This window comes from Chamaea fasciata, unplaced genomic scaffold, assembly GCF_029207755.1.
Source record: "Chamaea fasciata isolate MVZ Bird 193981 ecotype frontalis unplaced genomic scaffold, bChaFas1.0.hap1 SCAF_17, whole genome shotgun sequence".
Taxonomy (NCBI): domain Eukaryota; kingdom Metazoa; phylum Chordata; class Aves; order Passeriformes; family Sylviidae; genus Chamaea; species Chamaea fasciata.
Window position 1 is genome coordinate 11,462,026 of NW_027094102.1, and position 26,099 is coordinate 11,488,124.

At 44.1% G+C, this 26,099-nt stretch overlaps 1 protein-coding gene across 5 annotated transcripts in view; it reads right to left on the minus strand.

The window, feature by feature from the left end:
• PTPRT (protein tyrosine phosphatase receptor type T) overlaps positions 1-26,099 on the minus strand; it is a 339,897-nt gene that overhangs the window by 67,026 nt on the left and 246,772 nt on the right. For 2 of the 5 annotated variants that reach the window (XM_066198772.1, XM_066198771.1), the window contains exons 14-17: positions 25,279-25,377; positions 25,053-25,089; positions 11,365-11,501; positions 6,254-6,318 (exon numbers count right to left, since the gene is read on the minus strand). In XM_066198772.1, coding sequence (XP_066054869.1) covers positions 6,254-6,318; positions 11,365-11,501; positions 25,053-25,089; positions 25,279-25,377 — 338 coding nt within the window. The remainder of the gene's footprint in view (positions 1-6,253; positions 6,319-11,364; positions 11,502-25,052; positions 25,090-25,278; positions 25,378-26,099) is intronic. The other 3 variants (XM_066198774.1, XM_066198773.1, XM_066198770.1) reach the window with 2 other exon arrangements.

Below are 26,099 nucleotides of genomic sequence, written 5' to 3' on the forward strand. Positions count from 1 at the left end.
CATTTACTGCCACGGGCATTAATCAGGAAGCTCCAGCAATATTTTCTGCTGGAAGTATCTGCAGCATCAGATTCCTGTTTCAGGGAGGTTTGGGTGACTGTCAGGGATTATTTTTTAAAAACAGCTTCGAACTCTTCTCTAACTTTTTCTATCAATTCTACATGCATGAGCATTAAATCTGTAACTGCCACTCCTGGAGAACTCTCATGCATGTAGGTTGACAGATTTAATTTAGATGTTTCACCAGGATGGAATATGTACACTCTGGTGTAGATTTGCACGCACAGGTAATTTAGACATTAGGTATAGATCATGTAAGTTAAACGTGAAATTTCCTCCTACAGACAGAAATTGCATATTGCCCTCATTTTCAATAAACAATTTGAGAAAGCCCAAAAACCCCACAAAATTCCTTTTAGAGAATTGTGCGTAGAAAACTCCAAGGAGCACACATGTAATTTGTGATGGAATCTGCCCCAGTTTAAGGCAGGCAGTGATGAGCCATGCAAATACCAGGAAGCACTGGTCAAACAGCAGATCTATTGGAAAGGGTCCCCATGCCCTGAACCTGCAGCAGATGAGAAATCCAATTTGGAAGAATGGTTTCAAGCTGGTTTAAGGGCATGGCACTATAATCTGGGTGATCCTCCTGTTGCTCTGACTGAGGGCTCTGCTACAGCACTGCTCTTCAAATCAGACCCATGCTCCAGGGCCACACACAAAGGTAAAGATGGAAAATGTGATCTACAAGCAAAGGCCAAAGGAAATGTGGACCTTTAAATCTAGAGAAAATGAAATCAGATAGGGCTGATAGGTCTTCGAACATGAAAAGACAGCAGAGGGGAGCTGATCTGGCTGCCTGCAGGTGCTGGAGAATGAACAGGAGGTTCTGGGGAAGGCTGTTCATTTTAAACCGGGGAGGGCTCTCTGCAGGAGGAGCTGCCAGTGGGACAGGCAGGCTGGGCAGTCCTGGTCCCTGCAGGGTGTGAACAGAGCCAAAGGAATGGCAGCTCAGAGCAGTGCAGCCTTCTCTCTCACACTGGGGGCACCTGCTCCATGCTCCAGGTGTGCCCCCTCACCTGCCCCTCCTGAGCTGCCAGCAGCCTGAGCAGGGCTGCGATCAATTCTGCCCAAAACACCCGGGCAGCTTTCACGGAGTCCTGCAAGGCAAATCCCCACCTCAGCAGTGCTCTGACAGCTTTGGTTGGGCTTTCAGCACCTGCTGTGATGAAGGTTGTGGCAGGAGCAGAGGGAAGCTGGTGCCTTTACTGTGTAGTAAAGGTGTGATAAAGGTGTAGTGAAGAGGAAAGGCCAATGTCACAGAGCAAACGTCACAGGACAGGAGGAAGTGAAGTAAAGTAGAGGTAAGAGATAAGTCGAAAGATGCTCTGAGGGTTTTGCACTGTGGGTATACAAGCTCTTGAGAGTATGATCTAAGCTTCACTTGATCAAATTAATCACTGCTAGTGGAGGATTTATTTTTATTTATGTTTATTTTGTAGTTTTACTTACAACCAGAGAAAGTTTAGACAAGCCAGGTGCACGTAGGAGCCATCCAGTGTAAGTCTGCTGGTACAGACAGCCACAAACCCTGTTCTCTGCAAAAATTGGGCTTGCAATCACCATACAGACACGTTCTAAATAACATCTCATCTACTTTCTGCATTTTGATACATTATTTTTTTTAATTTGCTTTCATTAGACAGGCATAGCCACTGATTAACGATCCTGTTTTTCCATCATCTGATGAGAAAAGCACCTAATGAGAATGTTTCTTCCTAAAATCCTGATTTAGCAAGCTGACCTGTGCAGGCAGATCCCATCATCCATGGAGATACAAGGAGATATTTATGTGTGAATGTGGTTATACAGAGGTACACTTATAAATAAAATAAAGGGATGTTTTTCTTTTCAAATGTCCCACAGATGGTGCCAATAAATTCAGCATAAACTCTTGTTATTTTTTAAAAAAATCTAAGTATATATTTAGCTTAATAACCTTTGCAATCCCTCCCATGAAAAGAAACTCCCAGCTGAAACCACCCAACAATTAAAATTGGTGTGAAATTCCAGTGGGAGTTGAAGGGGCTTCCTACATTGTAATCATGTCCCTGGAGCTCTGGCCAGTTCAGGGGAAAAGGAAAACTTCTTGGCCATTGAGTGCCTTTTCTAATAAATAACATTAAACTGAGTGCTTGTAACACATTACAGGAATCTCTGTATTTCCAGAAATTCTTCCCTGGTCTCATATTGCTCTTGATTAAATTTCATCCTGCAGCCATTACCCAGTCCAGGAGAAAGAAACAAACCAAAACAAACAACCCACACACAGAAAACATTTCCATTTATTTTCCTGGTGAGCAAATAATAAAATCATGATATGGATTGCTGCAGTTGAAAATACTGTTGCAAAAGAGGTGTCTGTCACTAACTGCAAACCCTTCTGTAAACTGGATGAATTGCTGTCTGTGTTTTACAGCTTCAGCTGGGAGTCAAACCAACATCTTTCAGACCTGGCTGGGTTGGTATCTTACACTGCCCATTAAATTTAAGTGCAGAGAGACAGCAGAAATTCTGTCCCAACCTTAGACACCATTCGTGCTGGTGTAAATACAGAGTAACTCCTCTGAAAAGGTTCAGGTGTCACCCTGGGCTCAGGGATGCAAGGAATGCACCAGGGCAAGAATTCCTAATTCCATCTCTCCCTCCTCACAGGATCTCAACTCACAGGCAAGGAGCCTTTGCTGATGGGTAAACTGAAGTACACAAGATGAGGCTGACCCTGCACAATGAGTTACAAGTTAGGAATCGAGGCCTCCTGGGTTGTATTTCCACTTAAAGCATGTTAAAGGTCTTTATGGCCTTCTCCTTCATCCTTTCCTGTATGTTGTAGGAAGTTTTCAATCAGCTGTTGCTATACAAGTATCCCATAACTATTTACCTACAACTATGCATGCCCGAAACAATTGCTCCCTATAAATGAGTATTTTGGACTGGTTTCACCCATCAGAGCTGCAGGTGCATACTCCACCATCACAGAAGCAGATTTTCCAGTCCTGAATTGAAGCACAACACAAGACTGGCTGAGGGCAGAACTCCAGTCCAGACATCACCAAAATGCTGTGGGCTGTCTCTGTAAAGACCAGGTACTCCTGAAAAAAAGTCTCAGTGACTTCAATGGAATTGTTCAGGCCTGTTTGGAAGAGTTACGATAGGAGATTTTGGTCCCCAAAAAGAAGAAATGCCCATATAGAAGACGACAAAGGGTTGGGAGGAATTATCTGAAAACAGATGAGAATTGCTCTAAGAAACACAGCTTTGAAGTCCAGAAACTAAAAGCAAACATGAAGTGATACAGTCCATATGGTCACACATAAAGATCTGCCAGCAGATCTATTTTGGAACCTGATTTTCAATACTGGTAACTCATTCAACTGAATTTTGCTTCAGGACTAAATAATTCATGCAAGGTCATAGCACAGAAACCAATTTTATTTTTTAAAAAATCTGTACGTAACCATATTGCTGCTGTTATTTCCACAACATTTCAAATAAACTTAAATCCAACCTCGCTGCTCACAGGAGTCCAAAGCAATTTGAATCAAGTTTGGCTAAGAATTGCACAGTCTTTAGCCATTTCAGATCTTCACCTGCAATTCTAATGAAGAATTTCCTGTGAAACTTGATACTCAGTAGAACTTCACTGTATACTCCTTCATGGGCTCTCCTGCTTTCTTCCCTCACTACTGGAGCATTCCTTTTACCTTGACTGTTGTTCAAAGCAGAGCTTGGGTTTTCCTGGTGCAGGGAACAGACCAGAAGTCCATGTGAACCACAGCAGTGGCATGCAGAGCCTGGTGCAGGAGTGCTCATGCTGAGGGGACTGCTGATGTGTTGCCTCCACCACCAGGATGCTCCAGCCTGCAGAGCTGTCCTTGGGACACCACCAGCACAGAGATAATTATGAATAAGCTCTTTGCAGAGCTCATTTTGGGTGTGGTACTGGGGAGGAAAAGCTCTGTGATTCCTGCAAGCTGAGCTCCAGTCTCCACTGGCTCCTGTGAACACTCAGCTTGCCTGATGGCACCTCTGGCTGTCCCCTGGTGTGATGCGCTGCATGCTGGCCTCTGCCTCACTGAACCTTATTAAAGCCCTTTCTTCTGCTTCTGTTGAAGCTCACTGCAACCCTAGGCTTGGGTGACCCTCCAGAGGCTTTTCTCTTCACTTTTCCTGAGTCACTGCACTGTTCCCTGAGGGGAAAGGGTCTAGCAAATTGGCCCACAGCAAACAGAGCCCTTAAGGACCCCTGTGCTTAGTCCGGCAGAGCAATCCTCAGCTGACTGCTTAAAGCAATGCTGTGCAGCTGTAAAATGGGTCACAGAGGGCTTGGAAGTTGATTCATCTTTTTAAACACACAGATCTCAAAATAAAATGAAGCAGGGAACATGCTGACCACATACTGCCTGCTGGAAAAAGGCAGAATTATAATGGGAAACCTGGCACTGAATTTTTCAGGCAGTGGTGCTACCGGTTGTAAGGAAACCAAACAGTAAAACGTGAGAAATGTGCAGAAGAGGAAAGCTTATTTCAATAAATTCAATTGACTCATAGCACCTTTGGGTTAGAACCATCCCCCACCTTACACTTAGTTAACCTCCTCTTTAATCTGGCTACTTAAGGTCAAATTTCATTCTCAGTGAACCAGCGTGAGGTCTGTGAGTAGAGGCAATGGAGTTACTCTGCATTTACAATTACATCACTGGGCAAACTCAAGACTCCTGATGGTGTCCTAAGGCTTCTCACATCCTTGGAAAGTGGGAAAGGTTCCTCTTTCAATTGCTTCCTGATAGGTCATGGAGAAACAAAACCCCTCCAAGCAGTGGTGCCTAGGGATCCTCCTTTGCTCTGTTCTTTGAACATAAAGCAACTCATCTGGAAAAGAAATCAGCTCCCCTTAAAATGGCAGCACATTGACCCTCTCACTCTGCTGGGCTGCTGAACATCTTCCAGAAAAAAGCACCAAGAGGAGACAAAGAGGAACTGCATGAAGGGGTGAAGGAGGCAGCCCCTGGAGCAGCAGACCAGGAGGGGCTGTCAGGGCTGACGTGGCCCTTTGGACAACTCAGAGGGTTTCAGAGACCTGACAGGTCTGGCAGGCCTTGGGGAAAGGGTTGGTGTCAGTGATAGGGCTCCTGCTGCTTCTGGGAGCTGGAGAGGGCAGAGCTGCTCCTGTCTGCAGCAACAGCTGCCTTCTCCATCCCTCCCAGCCCTCTGATGGCAGCAGAGGTGTCCAACTTGCTTCTCCAGGACTTTTTCCTCACATCATTGATCCAGCCCTCTCCTCCTCTGGATCCTCAGACAACCATTATCATGGCAGAAACAGCTTGGCCTTGATTGCTTCCCAGCCCCTCCGTCTTTAGGCAGCAGATGGCTCTGGAAGTACCGATGTGTGAAGCATTTTCATGTGCCTTAACAACTGCCTTAATTATGCAGCATTGTCATTAGGACTGGACAGGTGATTTAGATCTGAATATCTGAACCACTTCATCATCCAATGATCTAAACCAACACTTAGAACCTGGCAGCTCCAGGAACAGGGATGTTTGCTGGGATAATGTCAAGTTGTCAGAAACCTGAAGGTTTTTAAAAAGCTTACATCCATGGCTGAGAAACTCCCAACAATAACTTTCAGGTGTGAATTTCCCTGAAGTCTGGCTAGGAGCAATGGACAGTTAAAAAGGTGCACTTGGGGCACTCTGTATTTGTCCATTAGCATTTACAGAATCACAGAATCATTTATGTTGGAAAAGGTTTCCAAGATCATCATGTCCAACTGTTCCTCCAGCACTGCTGTGTCCATCCCTAAACCCTGCCTCCAAGTGCCACATCTACACAACTTTTAAATGCCTCAGTGACTCCATCACTTCCCTGGGCCACAAGTTCTGGTGCTGGGCAGCCCTTTTGGTGAAGAAATTTTTCCTGACATCCAATCTAAAGATGAATATCCAATCTGAAGAGTCATAAACTGTAAGTGACATATCTGTGGACATTCATATGTTTGCAGGCACAGCTACAGGTGCAATGGGAAAATGGGGAAAGCATAACAGCATGCAACTGGGAAAATATAACACGAGAAACAGAAGCTGCTGGAAAGACAAGGATAAATGGAGTGCTTGAAAAAAACTACAACAAAGCACAGAATTACCACAGGGTGAACATGCTCAAAAAACCTCATTCCCAGTCAAGTACTTACAGGTAATAGGAGTAGGAATATGCATTTCTTCTAAATATTGATGGCCAGTCAGATGAACAAAATATCCAAAAGGAGAAAAAGAGAAAAGCACATAATTAGGTTTAGATGAACTCTGGGCTTCTTTTTTCAATATACAAAGCATTTGTGCTGTTTTCTGTACTGAGATCCTATTGGCCTACACTTGTTTCAGGAGCTGTATGTTGGTGAGGAATAAATAAATACCGAACTGGAGACAGGTTGTGTTTCCATTTCTGCCACCAAGAATAAATCCCCTCACCTTTAATTCCCTCACTTTATCATGTCAGTAACATGGGCAAGGAGATTTAATTTTGCCTCTCAAGTGCTTTAATATTTTTGAAATGGAAAGAAAGATGTCAGAGCTATTAATACAAATAACAATAAATAGGGAAGTGACAATGTAAGAACGCCACAATTTTGGAATATTTAGACAATGAGCAAATTGTCTAATGACAAATCAAGCTTCATCAAACTCTAAAATGCAAATAGTTCATTAACAATTCAAGCATCACTCCTTATTTATAGCTGAGCACTGGAGGCATGCATTAGCTTTCTGCATCACTGTGATTAAGCATTTTCTACCACAGTTTCTCAACAATTCATTTCACAACATTTTCAGCAGCACCACCACAAACTGAGCCTTGGCAATCAGCTGTAGCTTAAGAGGTGATATTTTCCCTTTTATAGCTGGAAAGGGGCTTCTCACGCCTAGCCCAGGCTATTAGAGATTTACCAGCAGCCACAGGAAGCCACAGAAGCAGCAGCAGTGGTCAAGACAGGGAAAACCAGTGAAACACAAACTTCAACCTATTGCACAGCTCTAAAATTCCATCCATGAAGATAGTAGGATGACTAGGAATCGCTTAGAAATACAAATGCAGCTTTCAAGTGTTCACTTTTATGGTTGCTCTGAACACAACCTCCATAGGCACAGGTGGAAACAAGGCTCAGCTAAGACACTCCGTGCAGTCACCCTCTGAGCTGTGCACACATGGGGTAAAGAACAGTTCATGAGGATTAAACTGAAGGGGCATGGTTTTCCTGGTGATGGCCTTTGCTATAAACCCGCTCTTTTGCCCAGAGTCCTGATGTACGCCAAGCTGTTTGAAGGGCACTGATTCCAAGCTACACCTGGATGTATTTTAACTAAATGCTATTATCTCCTGAAAGCAGCAATTCTACAGGCCCCAGCAATGCACCAGTTAAGGTGCAGTGACTGCCACTGAGCTTCCCTGTGAAAATCCCGGTTCCACTGAGTCTCTAAACAAAGGGACACATGACCAAGATGCAGAAAATGAGAGCACACACAGCTGGACCCCTGAAATCCCCAAAATGATTCCATTAAGCCAAGCCCTGTGAGAGGCCAGGAGCAGGGCTCACACAGCTCTATCCACTGGAACTGTTCCCTTGAACATCTTGCTGTTCTTTCTGCTGCTCTCCTGTCTGGGCCACAGACATCTGGGAGCCCACCAGACACTCGGCCCTCATTAAAAAGCTGCACATCCCTCCAGGCTGCAGAGGAAAGCTCAGAAAGGTTTGCTCCATAAGGACAGAAAATAAAGGAAGACAAACAAAAGGAGGATTAGGTTTTGGAATTGGACGTTTTGGTTCAAATTCTTCCAAAAATATGCAGCCTGAAATAGGGACTTACTAAAGAATATTTCAAAGCTTAACTGTGAGAACTGGTCGGAGTTATGGTTCAGTAAAAACATGACCTGGTCCTAGAATGTAGAACACAACCCAAACCCCTGCTTGGCTCCCACCAGGGACACCGGGGGGACACTGGTCACTGAATGTGCAAATGTCCCTTTCCTTAATTCCATCCTACAGCTTGGGCATGTTCTACCCAAGAGGCTTTGGGGTTTTATTTAATTAGTTTAAGGTACCAACCTAAATCCTAATCCAGAATAAGGAGCTGAATTTTCATAGGAGGAAATAATCCTAGACCCTACATAGCCCCAAATCTCCTTTTTTGCTACCGACAGCAGTTTAAAGAACTTATTTACAGTGCACCCATGACAGGCTGTCTGATCCTATTTATTCAGTCTTATATTTAAAGGGGTCAGTGGAGGCTTTGTCTGCTCAAACACACCAGCCTGAGAGGTGTCACATTCTTTACTCCAGGGAAATACAAGTCATGATTACATCAGAATTAAAACTGCCCAGATGAAATCAGAACTGACCAAAATCAAATCCTCTGGGGAGGGGCAAAGTCAAAGGGTATTTTCTCCTGAAAAATATCTTGGTTTTCTTGCTTGGTTTTGTTTTTACAAAATGATTCTGTATTCTCTGTTACACAAATGTATTTAAATAATATTAAGGAAAAACCAACAAGCTCCTCAGAGAATTAGAAATATTTTCATACAATAAAACTGAGATATTTCAGGATGTGTATCTGTTAATGAAAGAATGTGGTTCTGCATTTTGTGGGCACATACACTCATGTGGGCACTGATAACCACCTCTAAATTAACAAGTTACATTATCACGGAATCACAGAGTGGTTTGGGTTGGAATGGACCTTAAAGATTATTCCAATCTCCCTGCCATGGGGGGGACACCTTCCACTGTCTCAGGCTGCTCCAAGTCCCATCCAGGCTGGCCTTGGACACTTGCAGGAATCCAGGGGCAGCCACAGATTCTCTGGGCACCCTGTGCCAGGGTCTGACCACATTCAGAGTGAAGAATTTCTTCCTGATATCCAATCTAAATTTAACCCCTTTCAGTTTGAAGCCATCCCCCTCTTGTCCTGTCACTACATGTCCTTGCATGTTTCTCTCCATTATGTGGCAGCAATTTTTATGTCACATACATATAATGATGATGCTATGACTCAGCTCCTGGAGTTAGTGGGTTCTCAAAACCAAGGAAACCAACTGTTAATGTTTTTGATTTTAAATGCTGAGAGACAGTCATGTTTAAAACAGAAATTTATATGTACACTAAATTTTGACATAGATATACAGATATGGAAACTTTAGCAGACTTTAGACAGCTCCAATTTTCAACTAAAACTTTCAGACAACAAACGTAAAGTCAAACCCAAATTTTCCACTGCATAAATACACCGGTTGCCTTTTTTTAGCTTCACATATCTGACTAAACCCTCTAAAACTTTATCAGCCCCCAGAAATTTTTGAGTTCCTGGAATTTTTGCAATTTGTTCTGCTGAAACTGTGAGCAACAGAGCACTGCTTGCTCATGCTCTATGTCTGAAACGTTCCAAGCAGCGTGCTGCTGATCTGGTGAGTCCCACAGGAACAAAATGAGGCTCCTGATGATACCAATGCTTATCTCAAACCAGAGTTATCTCAAACCAATGTATTCCTTCCCTTCTAATCCCTCTCCCTTCTCTGGTCTCTGCACTGGTTAACAAAATGCTTCATCCAGGACATCCTGTGCCTGTTCCCAACGAGCTGAGATGACCTGGACAATGGACAAATATCACTGGGATATTTTCCAGCTCCATTTGAAGACAACATCTCAAGTTCAGCTCATTAAATTATTTTTCTGAATTGTTGCCTTGCAAGGCTACTCTACTTGTACACCGAGGCCTTGGTGCGCTGGGTAGGGAACTGGTTTTTAAAATGAGGCTAGTGCAAACATGGAATGCAAGAGCTTAAGCTCCAAACACTTCTGTCTGCAAAATAAAAAGAGAACTCTGTCGTTAAACTGTTCTCTTGGAAGAGCTCAAGCTTTCAGCTCTGCTCCTCCAGAAGTTCCAATCAATTTGTGGTCCAAATCAGCTTCTCCTTTTATAAAAGCTGGTCCCAACCCACACCAGTTTACAAATGAAATGAGCCTGACAGGCTGAAGTTCATCTTCAGGGAACACTTGTCCAAACGTAGCTCCGAGCCCCAGCTGGACGTGGCTGGTGGTGCCCATCCAAGGGAGCTCAGAACGGGTGTGATCAGCAGCTCTGGAGGGGCTGGAGGTGTGCTACAGCCTCCCAAACCTCCTCCTGCACTCAGAGCTTCTAAATGGGAAAAGATTTTAAAGTCAATGAGCCAGTTTATTCCTTATTTCAGTGTGTCTTCCAGCAGGTATCCTTGCAAAGTGCAGCAAACAAAGATACAGACTGCAGGGATTCTACTTGTCCGCCCTGGGAGGGGCTGTGGAAACAACACAGAAGAAACTGCAATTTTCGAGCTCTACGGGAAATAAGGGAGAATTTAGATCTCTAATACTCCCACTCACCTCCTTTTTAATGTTAACTTTGAAGAAAATTGCCCAAATTTACGGAGCCTGTGGCAAAACCAGACAGAGCAAAGTCCTGTCCATGGGACATCACACCCAAATTCACCAATTGCTGCTTCAGGAACAGGCAAGCTCAGCTGAAGGGCCTGTGCACTGTCTCAGGGGCCAGCTCAGCTCAGCAGGAGCTTGGGAACTTTCACATCCTCGGTGTCCAACCTCTGGGACTCATTCTGCAGTATGAGGAATTTTGCTTGGGGGTTTGTCTGTGTCATCTGTGAGATAATGACTTCTGTTGTAGCAGCTGGGACAGCCAAAGCATCAGAAAACTCAAGGGCTGGAAAAACGGTGGGGATGAAGCAGCCACAGCTTCTCTGGGCACCCTGTGCCAGGGCCTCACCTCTCTGGGGAAGAATTTTTTCCTGATGTCTGATATAAACCAGCTCTCTGTCAGCTTGAAGCCATTCCCCCCTGTCCTGGCACTCCAGGCCCTTCTAAGTTGTCTCTCTCCATTTTTCTTGTAGCTCCTTCAGGTACTGGAAAGCCACAATTGGGTCACTCCAAACCTTCTCTTCCCCAGACTGAACAATCCCAAGTCTCTCAGCCATTCCTGTTAGGAGAGGTTCTCCTTTTATCTCCATGCTACTTTGTGACTTATCCCTAGACATTAATTATCAATTAATTATCATTATCTCTTTGCAGTAACAACAATTCTTTTGTTGCTGGATCTCCCAGAACTGGTATTTCTTGGGGGCCTACAGCCCTTAGTGTTATGCACACAGGCATCAACTGCTGCTCTCTGTCACACATAAAGAACGTTTTATCTTTATTTATTCTTCCTTTGGAAAACTACAACAATGTAGCCCAGAGGGCCAAGATGGAAGCAAAGCAGAAACTTACCTTCTTTTGATGGTGAGCATTGCTCCCAAGAGGATAATAACAAACATCAGGAGACCAGCTATAACTCCAGCCATTTTCACCGTGCTGTCAACTTGCTTTTCGGGTTCCACTGCATTGGAATTCTGGGTGGAAGCTCCTTAAAAGATGGAGGGAAAGGAAGGACAAGATAAAAAAAAAAAAGAATTTGTAGGCAAACTGTGCAATGATCCATTTTAAATATTCATTCCAAAGCCTAACAACATATTTGCAATCAAACTGCAATAGACAATTGTCCATCTAACCAAATCTGCCTTTAATGAGAGCTAATGACAGATAATTCAGAGCAGTAATAGGGTGTAAAATCCCAGTGTAGTGAAAATGACTCTAATATTTTACTAAGTTATACTGTAATGGGGCATTTATTCTTCGGAAGCACTCAGCATGCACCCAGAAACAGGAGAACAACAGTTCTAATTTTAATCTCAAATAGTTTAAATGGACTTGCAATCCTTACTCATCGAAATAGTGAGCACAGTAACAGGTAATAATAATAATACTTCTGGCAGAAACTTTTTTCCCTCTAAAATCAGCTCACGTTTGTTTCTCAGTGTATTGGAGGCCTGGCTTTTTCACACATCCCATTACAGATACACGTCACAAGCATTAATCCAACATACAGAGCACTCTCCACACAGAATCATGGAATGATTTGAGTTGGAAGGGACCTTAAAGCCCCATCTCATTCCAAGCCCCTGCCATGGGCAGGGACACCTTCCACAACACCAGGCTGAACCTTGGAGCTCCATCCAGCCTGGCCTTGGACACTTCCAGGGATGGGGCAGCCACAGCTTCTCTGGGCAACCAATTCCAGTGCCTCAGCACCCTTTAACATCACACACCAGGCATGACTTCTTCAGCCCAAACAAGAGAGCATCGTTTCTATTTGAAATTTTTGGGGGTTTGGTTTTGTTTGTTTGTTTTTTTAACAAGTGAAACCTACACACCTGAAAATAAAACATATTTAGGAACATTATCTGTACAGCATTTCTGCTCTGACTGAGCACCTTGGAGAAAGCTGCTCTTTACCCTATTGTTGAGACCTCATTAGTCCTCATTACAGACCTCAGCTCTGCTGACTTCCCTGCTTGCTGCACAGAATATTTCCAGATAAAGCTTAAGCCACTGAGCTTGATTTAGAAAGCCCCACAAGATTTGAGTCATGGCTACTCTAAAGACTAAATAAGCCTATCTTCATTATATTCCTGTTACACTTAACTGCTCCTAAAAATATCACCACTGCAGTTCATGAAGTTAAATGAATTCATGTTACATGAGATCCACTCTCATCTTGGGCTTCACCTTTGCTACTGGAGTCAGCCAGGTTTCCTCTGCAGCTTAAACGTGGTAGGGAAAGGGAATCAAAGGTGAGCACAGAGGGCTGACATCAGAAGACAGCCCTCAGACATCTTTTAACAGCTCTGTGCTGCTGATCTTCAGGAAATCGGAATCATTTCTGTCCATGAAGTCATTTGTTTGGGGAGATAATATTCAATCAAGTCCATGTGTCGGTGAGACAGCAGTTATTGTCACTGGGGTGTTGTTTGGCCTCTGCCACATGTTAAGCTGCATATGCTTTAAGAGATGATGCAGTGATAAAAACACGATTACACTTCTCCTACAGCTAGGCTGTTAATCCAGTTTAGCCAGAGCAAAACACAAAATTTACCAAGCAAAAAGGGCTGGCTCTTGGAATCACACCTATAATTTTCAGCTTTTGCCCCCGACAACTCCTCTATTCTGCTGCATTCACCAATTTGCCCATTCAGTTAAGAGTTCACTGATAACTTCTGTGCTCACATGTCTGAAATGCATTAATGGGACTCCTGAGCATGAAAAGAAAATATCAGTTGCATATTTCCATCTTCATTTGACAAGCTCTCCCACAACCCTGCAGTAAATGTGTCCAAGAGGTGAGCTCTACACCATCAGACAGGCAATCCCCACACTGTCACACAACAAAGGCAATGAGAAAGGTACAATTTCTCCCTGAAAATGGCTCAAACTCTATTCATTTGAAGTGAAAGTCGAAGTACTCCAAATTATCCTTCAGCTGAGCTGCAGTTACTCCTATGACCCTAAATAATAGGTGTCGGAGAATGGTTTTCTACTATAAACAGCACAGTCAGACGCCCCTCATTTTTGTACCATCTGAATACCCTCATGAAGTGTGAGCTGTTAGAAGAAATAAGAATGTGCTGTCAACTCCATCTTCTAATCCACCAGATTGGTTTGATTTTGCCAGGCTGTAGCTCGTTACTCCAGGCAATGTGTGGCCAGAGTGTTTTTATCTTGTATTTCCCACCCCACTGCAGGCTCCTGCAGTTCCAGGAGGAGAGGAAAGGCTCATTATCCATCCTGACATCTCCACACCGTGGTGACTGATTCACTCCAGTCTTTTGGGCAACTCTATCTCTCTTGGCAAAGGCCAGCAATCCCTTTAGGCTACCAGCCCAGACATTTGTAAGTTGTCTCAGCTAACAGTGTCTAGGAATGGAGAATATGGCAGTGTCAGCAAATTCCTGGCTCTGGGATTCTCAAAGCCTTGCAATGAAACATTACTGCAAAAAGTCCATTGTTTTCCTGCTGTTCTGGCATATTTTCCATGCAGATGTCTAAAATCTCCTCTTGTTGCTCTGGTTTCCCACCTGCCCCAGCACCAGCTGTAGGTAAGAACATTCCTGTCCTGGCAGGAGGAGCTCTGTGAGCTGTTCCTCACAGGGGATGACTTCTGCTGCTCCTGACAGAAACTCTGGTTTAGAATTCAGTTTTGCTTCCCTCCTTTATAGAGATGCAGGATCTGAAATCCTCTGAGCACAGCAGCCCATAAAAACTGCTCAGACGGCCACTTCATGCCAATCTCTTTAAACACACTTGCAAATCTCTGCACTGCTCTACTTGAGGGGCCACCCTTTTCTTTCTGAAAAGGCATGTTTATATATTGCTGGCATAAAAAAAGAATGAAAACAAACTATAACTGTATTTTCTAGTGGTTACTTCCACCACATTTCCTGGAATGAATTGTTCCTTGTAACAGAAGGTGGATGTTGGAACAGTAGGACACAGAGCAGGTCACCACTATTATTAGTGTGTGTATTTCAGTGGCACCCAGAGCCCCCATGGAGGGCAGGACCCCATTACTCTGCACTAACACGAACCAGCACAATTTTCTGCCCTAAGCTTGCTTTCTTAATAAGGGAGGCAAATGATAGAAGGCAGAGCCAGAGGAGTGAAGGCTGTAGGTCCCCTGACTCCCTATCTGTGCCTTATCTACTCCAGCAGGCCACTGCTCTCAGAGAGACTCATTTATGTGGTGTACAAAATGCACCATCCCAGGAGCCAGAGCAGGGGCCTGACTGACTTTCACTGACATTCACCCAGCACCCCACTGGTCACTCAGAGCTATTTCAACATTTTAGTCCTTTCCTGGCAACCCAACTGACTTTGTTCCTGTTCAATCCCTTCCAAAATTCCGAGATCCAGCATCTTGCTGGAAGTACAGGAAGCACATTGATGGGGGATACAGTTCTGGTGATGCTGCAGAGATGCACAGAGGGCAGGGCAGGGGCAAGTGGCCAATCTCCCAGAGCTGTCCAGCTCATCAGCCCATGAGAAGTCAGGTTTCTGGATCACCACACACTGATGGTTTAATTAAGGTTGTAATTAAGGTCTAATCTGGCCGTGCTGCTGTCGATTCGTAGAAGCACAGAATATGCTGAGCTGGAAGAGACACATCAGGATCACCCAGCTCAGCTCCTGTCCCTGCGCAGACACCCCAAAATCCCACCCTGGGCATCCATGGCAGCTCCTGGGGCTCTGGCAGCCTCCGGGCTGTGCTCATTCTCTGGGGAGCCTGGGCAGTGCCAGCATGTCCGGGGGAAAACCAGCAGTGGCATCAAAGGGAAAGATATCACGGCAATCTCTCTCCCAGCAATTTCTGCACAGGTATATTATTTGAAAATAAGCCCCAATATATAAAAGCAACCTCCTCTGTGGAGGTGGCACTCTGAAAAACATCCAGGAAAGAATGATTACTGAGTGCATGTAGCTAAGCAGAGCTGGTAATACAAGTTTCTTCCATAAAACCTATTTCACAAACTGCAATTTGAAACATTCTTTACTTTAGGCAGCAATTACAATATTGCATCTAAAAAAAATGACACTACCAGGAAAAAGAATTCAAGAGAGCCATAAGCAGGAGGAAAAGTCAGGTATTTATGTGAGATTTTCAGCTGGTGAGGCACAAAATCCTGCAGTGGAAGTGGCACCACAATCACCAGTAGCCAAGATACTGGAGGAGAGAGAAGCATCCCAAAGCTTAACAGGAGAAGACAAGAAATCAAATAAAATTATTCTAAAGACAGCTGGGTCAAATATTCAGAGTCAAGAAAAGGGCAATGCAAGTGTGAAGGAGAGAGGGACAAAATGAGAGAAGCGACAAGAAATGGGAGGTTCAGCCACCTCCAGGTGACAGGAAAGGCCCAGGAAGGGGACAAGTCTGGGAAGGAGAAGGTTTGGTTTCAAAATTGTAACACCTAAGAGCAGAGCTTCTTCAGAAAGAAATCCACTCTTGGAAGAAAAAACAATCAGAAAAATTACTTCAGAGCATTATTTAACTCAGAAAAATTAATGAAAAATATTGGGCTCCCAGTCATTATGCATTGAAATGATCTGCACAATCAGAGTAATTTCTTTGCAGCACATAATGGCCAGGCAGTGGGCTGAATGTAAAATCTCCTAATAGACCTAGAGGCTTGTATTCAAAAGACAGCTATTCTCAAATCACTTGTAAACACGATTTCCTTTATTTATTTTTTTATGGTGCTTTCTATGCGAGTGGCCTACAAATTATTAAAGCAGCTCTGCATGCAGGAATGTTCTCCCTCATGTTTTCAGCTCCTGATAATCTCTATATCTGTAAAACACAGTCTGACATGCTAACACAAGGGCAGACAGGTACCTCCAGGAATGATAACACTGAGATAAAGGTGGAAAAGCACATTTTTACATCCTGCTGTGGAAATAGCCAGCACCAGCCCAGGGTGCCAGCTGACCACACCCTCCAGCAGTGTATTAGCACTAAAAAATAATCTGTGCGTGACGCTGGTGCCTCCACATCCCATGAGCCAACAGAGTGGGAGAGCTCATCACATCTAAAAGCAAGATCCCTCTTCAGCTATTTCTTTGTTGCAATTCGTTAAAAAATGAGTATCACAAAGAGGATCACCACACACAACGTCACTATGCCAATTTTCCACCTCCACTTATTGAAGGCTGCAAACAGCACAGGCTGAAGACTATAATGAGACACAGTTATTTCTTTAACACAGCTCAAAAGGAACAGACAGAATGATGAGAGCCAAAAGCTTTCAACCATATTCTGAGCTGAGAGAGCAGCAAAACAAAGCAGTCCTGGAGAGAAAGACAGACCAGAATTTGTATGAGGGATTTTCAGGCTTACAGGTGGAATCTGTAGGAGGATGAGGGTAAACACAGAGTGAGGCATCAAGATCAGCATTGCTAAGCTGAATGAGAATTAAAAAATAGCTGTAAGTGAATAATTGATTCTGGAGATTCCAGGCAAATCCAGCACAAAGGCTTTTCTTTTCTCCTCCTGTTTTTCTTCCTCTCTCTTCAGAACAGGACCCCTTAATTTGTGCTAAAAGGAGATATATGAAAATATATCTTTTATAATATAAAAAATATATCTTCCAAGAAAAAGAAAGGTTCTACCATTTCCCTGAAAGAAGAGCCCAGCTAAAGAGAGCTGCTGTGATGCCAACAAGTGATGTGATGGTTCAGGGGGTGAGAGCATGTTTCTATTTTAACTCTTCACTTTTGCTGAACTGTACTTAAAAACTAGCTCAAAATTATAAAAATGGAAAACAAGTACAATTACCAATATGACAAGTTCAAATTCACTGCTGTGACTTAATTTTTGTAAAGCCTTAGACACAGGGAGATCAACCTTTTGACTGGTAACAGGCAAAGACTTCTCAGTGCCTGATAACCTTATGGATATACAACAGATCCACCACAATTGTGGACTTTGTCTCCAGTCAGCCCCCTGTATGTAGTTACCCTGCTCTCACCATGATTATCATGAAAAATCCACACCCCCAGCAGCTGCAGAAGCTGCAAAAGCACTGAGCAAAGCCCAGGGGTGGGCAGAAGGTGAACACTGAGATAAAGTCACCTTTTGAGCCCAACTGCACCAAGGTGCCGCAGGTGAGCTACAAACACCTGCCCTGTGAGGCTTCACCCCAGCTGGGGGAGCAGCATGGAAAGCAGGAATTTCTCTGTCTCTCCCAGCACGAGGGAGTCAGCTGGGCAGCGTTAGGAGTCTGTGTACGCACACTCCACGTGTGCTGCATCAACACCAGGACATTCCCTCTGCTCTGCCAAGCTGAAGCAGCACTTCCAGGCAAGACTGGAATGAAGATTTCTCTTTTCCTCTACAGTAACACTACAAAACAGTCTCACACCTTCCTTGTAATTTTATCACATAGCCTAATCCAACCATATAGTTTTAATGTCCAGCTCCTGGAAAAAGCTCAGAAGCTCATAAATGTCATCCCTGTTTCTGAATACTGGCTTATCAAAATCTATTTGAGGAAACAGGCATCATGTATTTGTAACAGTCCTGGGTCTGTCGTGTTAAAGGACACTGACAATGATAATCTATTTATGAAAATCATTTTAAGTGATCTGCAGTACCTCTAGAAAGGATCTGCAGGTATCAGGAAATGGAGACAAAATCCTGATCACCCAAATGAGTTGGTGTGAGCCTGTGGAGGTCAGGAACATGAAACCCCACTGTCCTTTAAAACATGAGAGTCCCCTCCTGCCTCCCCTCATGCTGCTGCCCCTCCTCTCAGCCCCTGTGCAGAAGAGACTCCAAGGGACACCCAAAGGGCTCTTCCTGCAAACTTTCAAGCAGAAGAGATGAAAAACAAACCCCTACATTTCAAAAGCGAGGAATTGCCCAATGCTCCCTGCATTCAAATGAAGTAAAGCAAAACCAAAGGAAATGCTTTCTAAATTTGACCTTCACTCGTGGCTTTCATGTCCAGCTACTGACTTTTCTTTCATTTCCACTCCTTTACCTGCCTACCAATTTACCTGCAAACAGGCATGAATGTACACTGCCTCAGAGCCAGCCACAACACAGGGCCAGGAGCATCTTCTCCCACCAGGTGGGTCTTGAAAAGGGGCAAGAACCTCCCCACTGCTCCAGGTAAACCCTTGCTTGCTTAATTTCTGGAGGGTTCGGCTCACACATCTGCAATATATATTATTTTCATTTCTCCACAGACCTTTCTTCCCTGAAGCTACTTGTGTCCTGGCAGTGCATGCTTTGAATTACAAAGGTGATGTCTTCACAGTTTCCTGGTGCTAAATTATCCCAAATTTTATCTTAAACACTGTGCTGCTTCTCCCCATCCCTCCAGCTGCCTATTTTAATTGGGGAGCCCAGGATTAGGGTCTGGCAATGCAGCAGAGCTCTGGAGCAGATAATAACCTCTGGACACTGGGCTGGAGATCCCAAATTCAGCTGACTCCTGGCCTCATCCCATTCTGCACCAGGTTCTGCACTGATTCAAAGCTGTGCCCTGGGATAAGGAAGCCCCAAAAGGGATAGTGGTACACGAAACTTGTGCTAAAAAATAACTTTTAGAAGGCAGAAAATTGTTTCAGGGGGAAAAAAACCAACCAACCATTTTCACGCATTCAACTTAAAAAGTGTGATAAACTCCTCTGAAATAAATAGCACAAAACAGAATAAACCTGTCAAAGGAATAATGCTCCAGTGTATTAGAAGACAAAATGCAGCAACAAACAGATTTGAAGTGGGATTAGATCTGTTTAAAAAATACATTATCTGTCTACAAAATCAGAATGTATTTCAGGAAACAAAAGAAGCCTCTTCAATGGATTTGAGGGAGCAGGAGTTATTAAATCAACAGTTTTCATGTGCAGCAAAATAACGTGGGAACAGCAGAAACTTTTCCCTTCCTCGTTTTCCATCGAGATTTTTTGCAGTCTCCCCCCGAGCCCAAGATTTCCCTGGTCACATTTCAGAGCCAGGTTCTTTACTGAGATTTCAACATTCTCCAGGAAGTTTCCTTCTTCCTGTGCTGATGCACTGCCAAAAATCAGGACCTATTATTCCAGTGCATTTGAACTACCCAGTAATCCCAGCACCTTTCTGCCCCTGTATCATCACGGCTGTCCTGATGTCTAAATAACCAGGATTGTTGAATTATTTCAACAACTGAAATAATTGTTGGCTGAGGAAGTCATAACTAGGCAGGATTAACCATGCAGCACTGGGAGAGGAGTATTCCTAGAGAAAAGTAATCCATCTAAACACTGAAAAAGCAACCCTTCCTTCCTGTTAATCTCATGGAACGCTGTCACATCTCAGCCACTCCTTCTGTGCACATCAGGCTGAAGTAGGAGAACCTATTTCCACAAGCTGATGGGATGTCCCCTCTACATTTAAATTTTCTGGAGTTAATGGTGATCTTGATCCAGTGCCACATATGATGGGGCAATTTTATGGCACACAGACCTCTAAGTTCCTTCTGATGGAAACTGCCAAGCCCTGGAGAGGTTCTGAACCTCCCCACTGTGAGTGACTTTACTCCCCACTGTGAGTGACTTGCTGCGGTGAGGCTCAACTCTGCAGCATCTGTGGCTCCAGCAGAAGTTTCTATAGAAACTATAGTTTCTATAGTTCCTCTGTTCTTCCACAGAGGGCTCACAGAATCAAGTTTTCCTTTTCTCGCCACCGTTTCTCTGACAGCAGGACTCAGCTGCCTGCAAATAAGCACACTAATCAGCCCCAGACGACGGCACAGCTTTAATTGGAGGTGCAAGCTCAGCTCCAGGCACACTCGGGGGTCACTCAGCCTGTGCAGAGGGGGATGCATGGGGCTCTCCCACCACACTCCAGTGCTGCTGTGAAGATTTAAGGGGTGTTGAGCCCTCAGCTGACCCCGAGCACAGGCACATCTCCACCTTGGCACTGAAGGAATGCCACGAAAGCACTGCCCCCCTTTATACTGTAGTTGGAGCAACGGTAAAAGTAATTTCTCATGCAAAACAAGTATTAAGCAAGAAGTCATGAAGCTGCTCAGAGCTCTGGAAGCTTGACCAGTTTTCCTTTTCCTGAACTGATAATCACCTGTGCTCAAGAGGCTGGGCGGGTTTCTCGTGGTCACCTGGTGTCTACCTATCACTGCTAAGAACAAGCAAAATGGTTCCCAGGCAGCATGCACGAGACAAAAAAAAGGAAATAAAATAAAAATGTACCTCATAGTGGTTATTATAGCTCCATTCTTTCATTTGCAAGAACTCACATTTTAAGGAAAGAAGAAATGAGTATGGGGAGATAAGGAACCATTAATGAGCCCTCTGCCTTGGTTTCAATTACACCGTGAAATTAATTTAATGCACTTTAGGAATACAAGAGGTAATCGCTCTCTCTTGGTAAGAGGTTGCAATTTTCTCTAATAAAGTGTCGATATAAATATGTTGCTTTAAGACAGGGAGAACAAGTCAGTTAATTCAGAAAGAATGGGACATATTAAAACAAATGCTGTCAAGGAAACCAAATGGCAAAACCTATAAATAACCCATCTGAATGAAGATTGTATGGCAGAGAGCTGGTAAATTGAGGTTTAATTATAAACATTTTTAAAGAGTGTTTTATGTTAATGAGATGCATCCGAGTGCCTAATGCTGTGAAAGATAACATTAGTCCAGTAATTAAAAGATTAAAAAAAATAAAATAGGAGTAGCCCATGTGAGGAGGGAAGTGGCAAGAGATCTGAGACCAAGGAATCTGAAAAGAAATACACATGTAGATACAAAAGGTTCATAATGTTTAACATGCTGGCAGAGTGTGGGATGGCTACACAGAGCGGACAAACACCGGGAGCTTCCTGATGGATCACCCAAGGTCACCCAGCAACGGCTGCTGGTGGGTCCCTGCCACTGGCCCTCCCAGGGGGGCACTGGATGGAGGGAAAGGACCTCAGGGGATGTGCTGGCCCAGCTAGGGACCTGCTGCTCTGAAATGCTGATGCCGTTCCCTCCTCCCAACATTTAATAACCCAAAACAAAAGGATTTGAGAGCTTTTTCTTGCCACCACAAGAATCAAGTTCATCTAACCAGGAGCAGCACTCAGAGAACCATGAAGGGAGAGCAGCACCAGGGAGCTGGGCTGAGCTGAAAAGCGCTCATCTGAGCAGCCTATTTCTGGCTAGAGAGGAGGGAAGAAAAGCTGGGAAAGCTCCAAATTTTAATTTAAGGGGGTTTTTTTTTGTTTTTTTTTTTTTTTTTTTTTTGTTTGTTTTTTTTTTCAGTGGACTAAACCACTTTTAAAGAGTGCTCTGCTTTCCTTTTCTTGGGACACAGAAAGCGAACACTCCCTGGCAGCCTGCTGGAGGAGAGGCGTGGAACAGCCCCGTGCATCTCTCAAGCAATTAAAGAGACTCGGCTTCTGAGCAGGTGCCTTGCAGCAACACCCAGGATGTGTTACAATCCCCCAGTAACACATGCCTAACACATTTCACTGCCTAATTACTCCCACACTCACGTTTAGTGCCCTTGTTAATCCAGCTCTTCAAGAGAATTCCTGCCTTGCTTAAGGACGCCTCGATCCTAATCTTCCTGTCACTGGTGTAAATCAGAACTCATTTCACTGCTGCTAATGGAGCTGCTGCAGTGACAAATGTCTGGGAATGGGAAAATTAGGCCTCTGTTCCAAAATGAACATTTAGTCTGGCACAAGTAGTATGTATTTATTTTCTTGTATCAATTCTTTTTTTTTCCCCTCTGGTACCAAATCAAAGGAGAGCTTTTAATGCTGAGATTAACCCTGACTCTAAAAAAAGGGGTTTTTTTCCTGATTCCCAAAGACACCACAGTGGCATCCTCACTGGCAGCTCTGCTGATTTTGTTCAAGACAGTCTTCAGGTTTGCTCCTTGTACCCTCAGGAAAACACCAATGCAAATAAAGGGGAATACAGAGCAATGCCATTAAGGATAATCAATGTAATAAGCAGACAGAAGACAGCACAGACACAGGAGGTCATCTAGAACATTCCAGCTATCAGCCTTCCATCAGGACACAGCGCAATTACAGTTTTGTGAGTGTCTCTGTGCACTGCCCCACTGCAGAGAGAGGCCAGGTCCAGCACCCCTCTCCAGGGGCTGTCCCTTTATCCATATGGAGTTAATGTATGGTGGGAATGCACAGGACACAAGGAAACCTGAAACTGTGGGAAAGCTCACACAACCACGTTGTCCAGCTGCAGCTCAGCAGTGGAAGCTCCTGTGACATTCCCACAGCTTGTGGTGCTCCCTTGCCTGCCAGCCCTGCTCCTTTGGAGGGCTGAAATTAGCTGGGGCGTTCCAGGCTCCGTGCTGAGGGCCAGCCACGGGGAATTACAGCACTGCAGCTCAGAGCCAGGCCAAGAGGAAAAGGATTTCCACAGAGATTTCTGCACTCCACACAGAGGAATAAGATATCTACCTATAAATCAAAAGTGATATGAATCAAAAGTGATGTGAATTGAGACAGCAAGAGTAAACACTAGAACTACCATCTTTTTTTGTCCTCTTCCATTCAAGTCAATAAAGGAAAAAAGAATAAGATCACCAAAAAGCAGTGGCTCTCCACATCCTCAGGCTCTACCCATATCTTTTGTATCTCTTATTAAATTAATCCTAGCAGGAGATTCTTTTTTAAGAAGGGATGACATTCAGAACCGACAGAAGGAGGGGGCTCATTGACTGGGTGGCTCAGTGACTTTTCCTGGTGACCCAACAGGGTTAATGAAAATTACCTCAGTTTGCAGAAGTCAGCTGAAGGTCAAACACTTATGGGACACTTTACTAAGGTATCCAAATCAGAGAATGCAAACAAAAGGTCATACCAGAGTGGGATTTTTCAAGCTAAGTTATTTTCTTTTAAAAAGTCACAGAGCAAATACCTTTCCTGCTAGCATGACAACATTCTTCCACCAGCTCCAGAAAAATGAGCAACTGAAATGGAAGGAACTACAGGTTTTTAAAAGTTAATTAATCCAGTATCTCTGACCTCATGAAGAGACTGTGCTATTGGAAAAGCTTGTGGAGATTCATTTCACCCAGTCCTGCTCTTGCTCCTTCTACCACCAGAAAGCCAAAATCAGGTATTTGAAATGGTTACATTACTACCAGCTGAGAAAACTGAGAGGAAGGAGACACACAGACTGAGACACATAGAATGTTTGCAACCCAGAGAATGAATTAAATAAAGATTTTACAAGGCACTTGTAAACAGGAAAGGAACAAGAGGGGCTGGGGAGCACCAGAGGCACAGATGAGAAGGGGAAATGGGAGAAATGGCTCCTCCTCCTCAGATTTCAGTGGTGACACAACTGCTTACAGCCCCACCAGTTTGCATTCCCAAGTCTGAGCAGGGAAAACAGCAGCACAGGTGGGAACCCACCTCCCACCCCAGTGCCTGCCTGGCTGTCACAGCCTGGGCTGTCTCTACAGGGCAATGGAAAATGCTCTCCAATGGTTAATGGGGGTTCTTTGAGCCCTCCCAATTCCTCTGCAAGTGCAGATGCAGAAAGGATCAGGAGAAAGGACCTTGAAGTCATTAACTTCTGCCACAAGTCAAAATAGATGGAAAAGAATGGAAAAAATGGGCTGGTGCCTCAAAGGATTTCTGGGTTCCTGCAATTTTGGTGAACTCTCGAAGCCTCCACAGGCAGCCATGCAGGTATTGCACACGACAGTAAAGCAGCAAGAGCACAAGCTGGCAAAGCTCAGTTTGGGGGTGGAGATCATCTGTAGCACAGCCCATGGCAAGATCCCAGCATTTCCCTACTGCTCCTTTGCAGACTACAACCTGTGTTGGGGAAATCTTTTTACAGCCACTCTGTGTTACAAATAAATTCGTGTCTGACATCCTTTCTGGAAAAGTAGCCCCTGGGGTGATTTTGAAATCTTAAGAAGAGTTGTTAAAAGGAGCTGTAAACTCTAAGAAGGAGCTCAGACATTGTCACCGTTGGTCCCTCAAGAGCTACACCTTGTGAACCAACCTGGGGCTGTTTGTCTTGGGTTTGCTCTGTGTGACCTGTCAGCTCGGTCTGTGCTGAGCTCACCACAGTGAAAATCAGGACTGCTCTCTCCTAGTTTGTTCAATTATACCATGAAAATGGCGTGATGTAAGAATTGTGCCCCGCTGCGTACAAGGTTAGGCTTACACCAGATCTCCTCTTATCTACTTTGTACAGTTGTGGAGAGAACAAATTGAATGGGAAGTTAATGTCACTTTTTCAGTGATGTTCTGCCAAGAGCAAGAACAGTCCTCAGGACAGAAAAGCTGTCAACAGAACGAGGGGAAGGAGAAACCACAGAGAATTATACCCTGCGTTAAAAATAATCAAAGGCCACAAATATAGTGGAGTGGTCCTGGAAATTGTTGTTCTGCCTTGAAAAACTTCCTTTATATAAAAAAAAAAAAAAATAAAAGAGGAAATAAAGAGGCTGCTTCTCTGACTAGGAACTGTAATCAAGTTGTGCCACCACTGCAGTTTTTACATTTCTGGTGTTGTGTTTTGCAGGAAAGAGAGACCCACATACCTTTTGTTGCCAGCCGGACACAGTTGATTTTTGTTTCCTGAAAAATAAAAAAAAACACAAGAAAAATATATAGGAAAACATCACAGTGTGTAATTTGCCCATCTACAATAAACACACATTCCCTTAAAAAGCTCCCAAAAATACACATATCTTTTCTTGCTCTTCATCTTTGAAAATACCACCAACAGTTCTTGTTGCATAAAACACTCCAGACTATTGGACTTGCCTGCAGTTGGTTCTCTGAAGTATTGAAAAGTTGGGAGTGACAGCACGTTTCTCCACGCTCCATGTGTGAGTGATGGGTCCCACAGAAGTGCCTGATTAGCTAATAGAATTTCCCAGTTAAATGACCTGCTCTGTAATAGACTGACAAGCCTTGGGTCAAAAGTACACGCCACTGTACATCTCATTTTCATGCACCATTACTGCAAATTTCGCAAATTGGGTATTTATTTAAACACATGGCAAACAGACACCAAAGAAGTCATTTGAATATCTCAGCTCTCTGATGGATGTGGAGCAGACCAACATTCTGTGCTGCTGCCTCTGCCAAACGAGCTGTTCTAACAACCCTCACCACTGCAGCTCCTCATTGCAGAGCTGGGACAAAACCCAACACTTTGTGTTCAACCCACCCTGGAGCCTGCAGAGCTGCGGAAACAGGATTTGGATCTGAATGTTCTATTTGGCTTCACAAACAGCTCAAACTCAGCAGCCTTGTCAGGCCACCACTGCCACAAACACAACCTCTGTGGAGTCCCCAGCTCCTCATTGCACAGCCCTTCCTGGCAGGGCTTGCTGCTGTCCAGCCTGATTGTCATCCAAATGGGAACGTGCTGCTTGGTTAAAGAGCTCTAATCTGCTGCAAGCTCTAATCTGCCGCAGGCTTTGCAGAGCACTTTATGCCTCTACACGTCTCAGGTGTAATGAATCCAGCATAAATTACTGTGCTAACAATGCTCCATTAATATGGATGCTGTCTGTGCTCTGGGAACAACAGCCCAGCAAAGCACTGCTGAGCACCTCCTTCCGTCCTCAAACAACTGG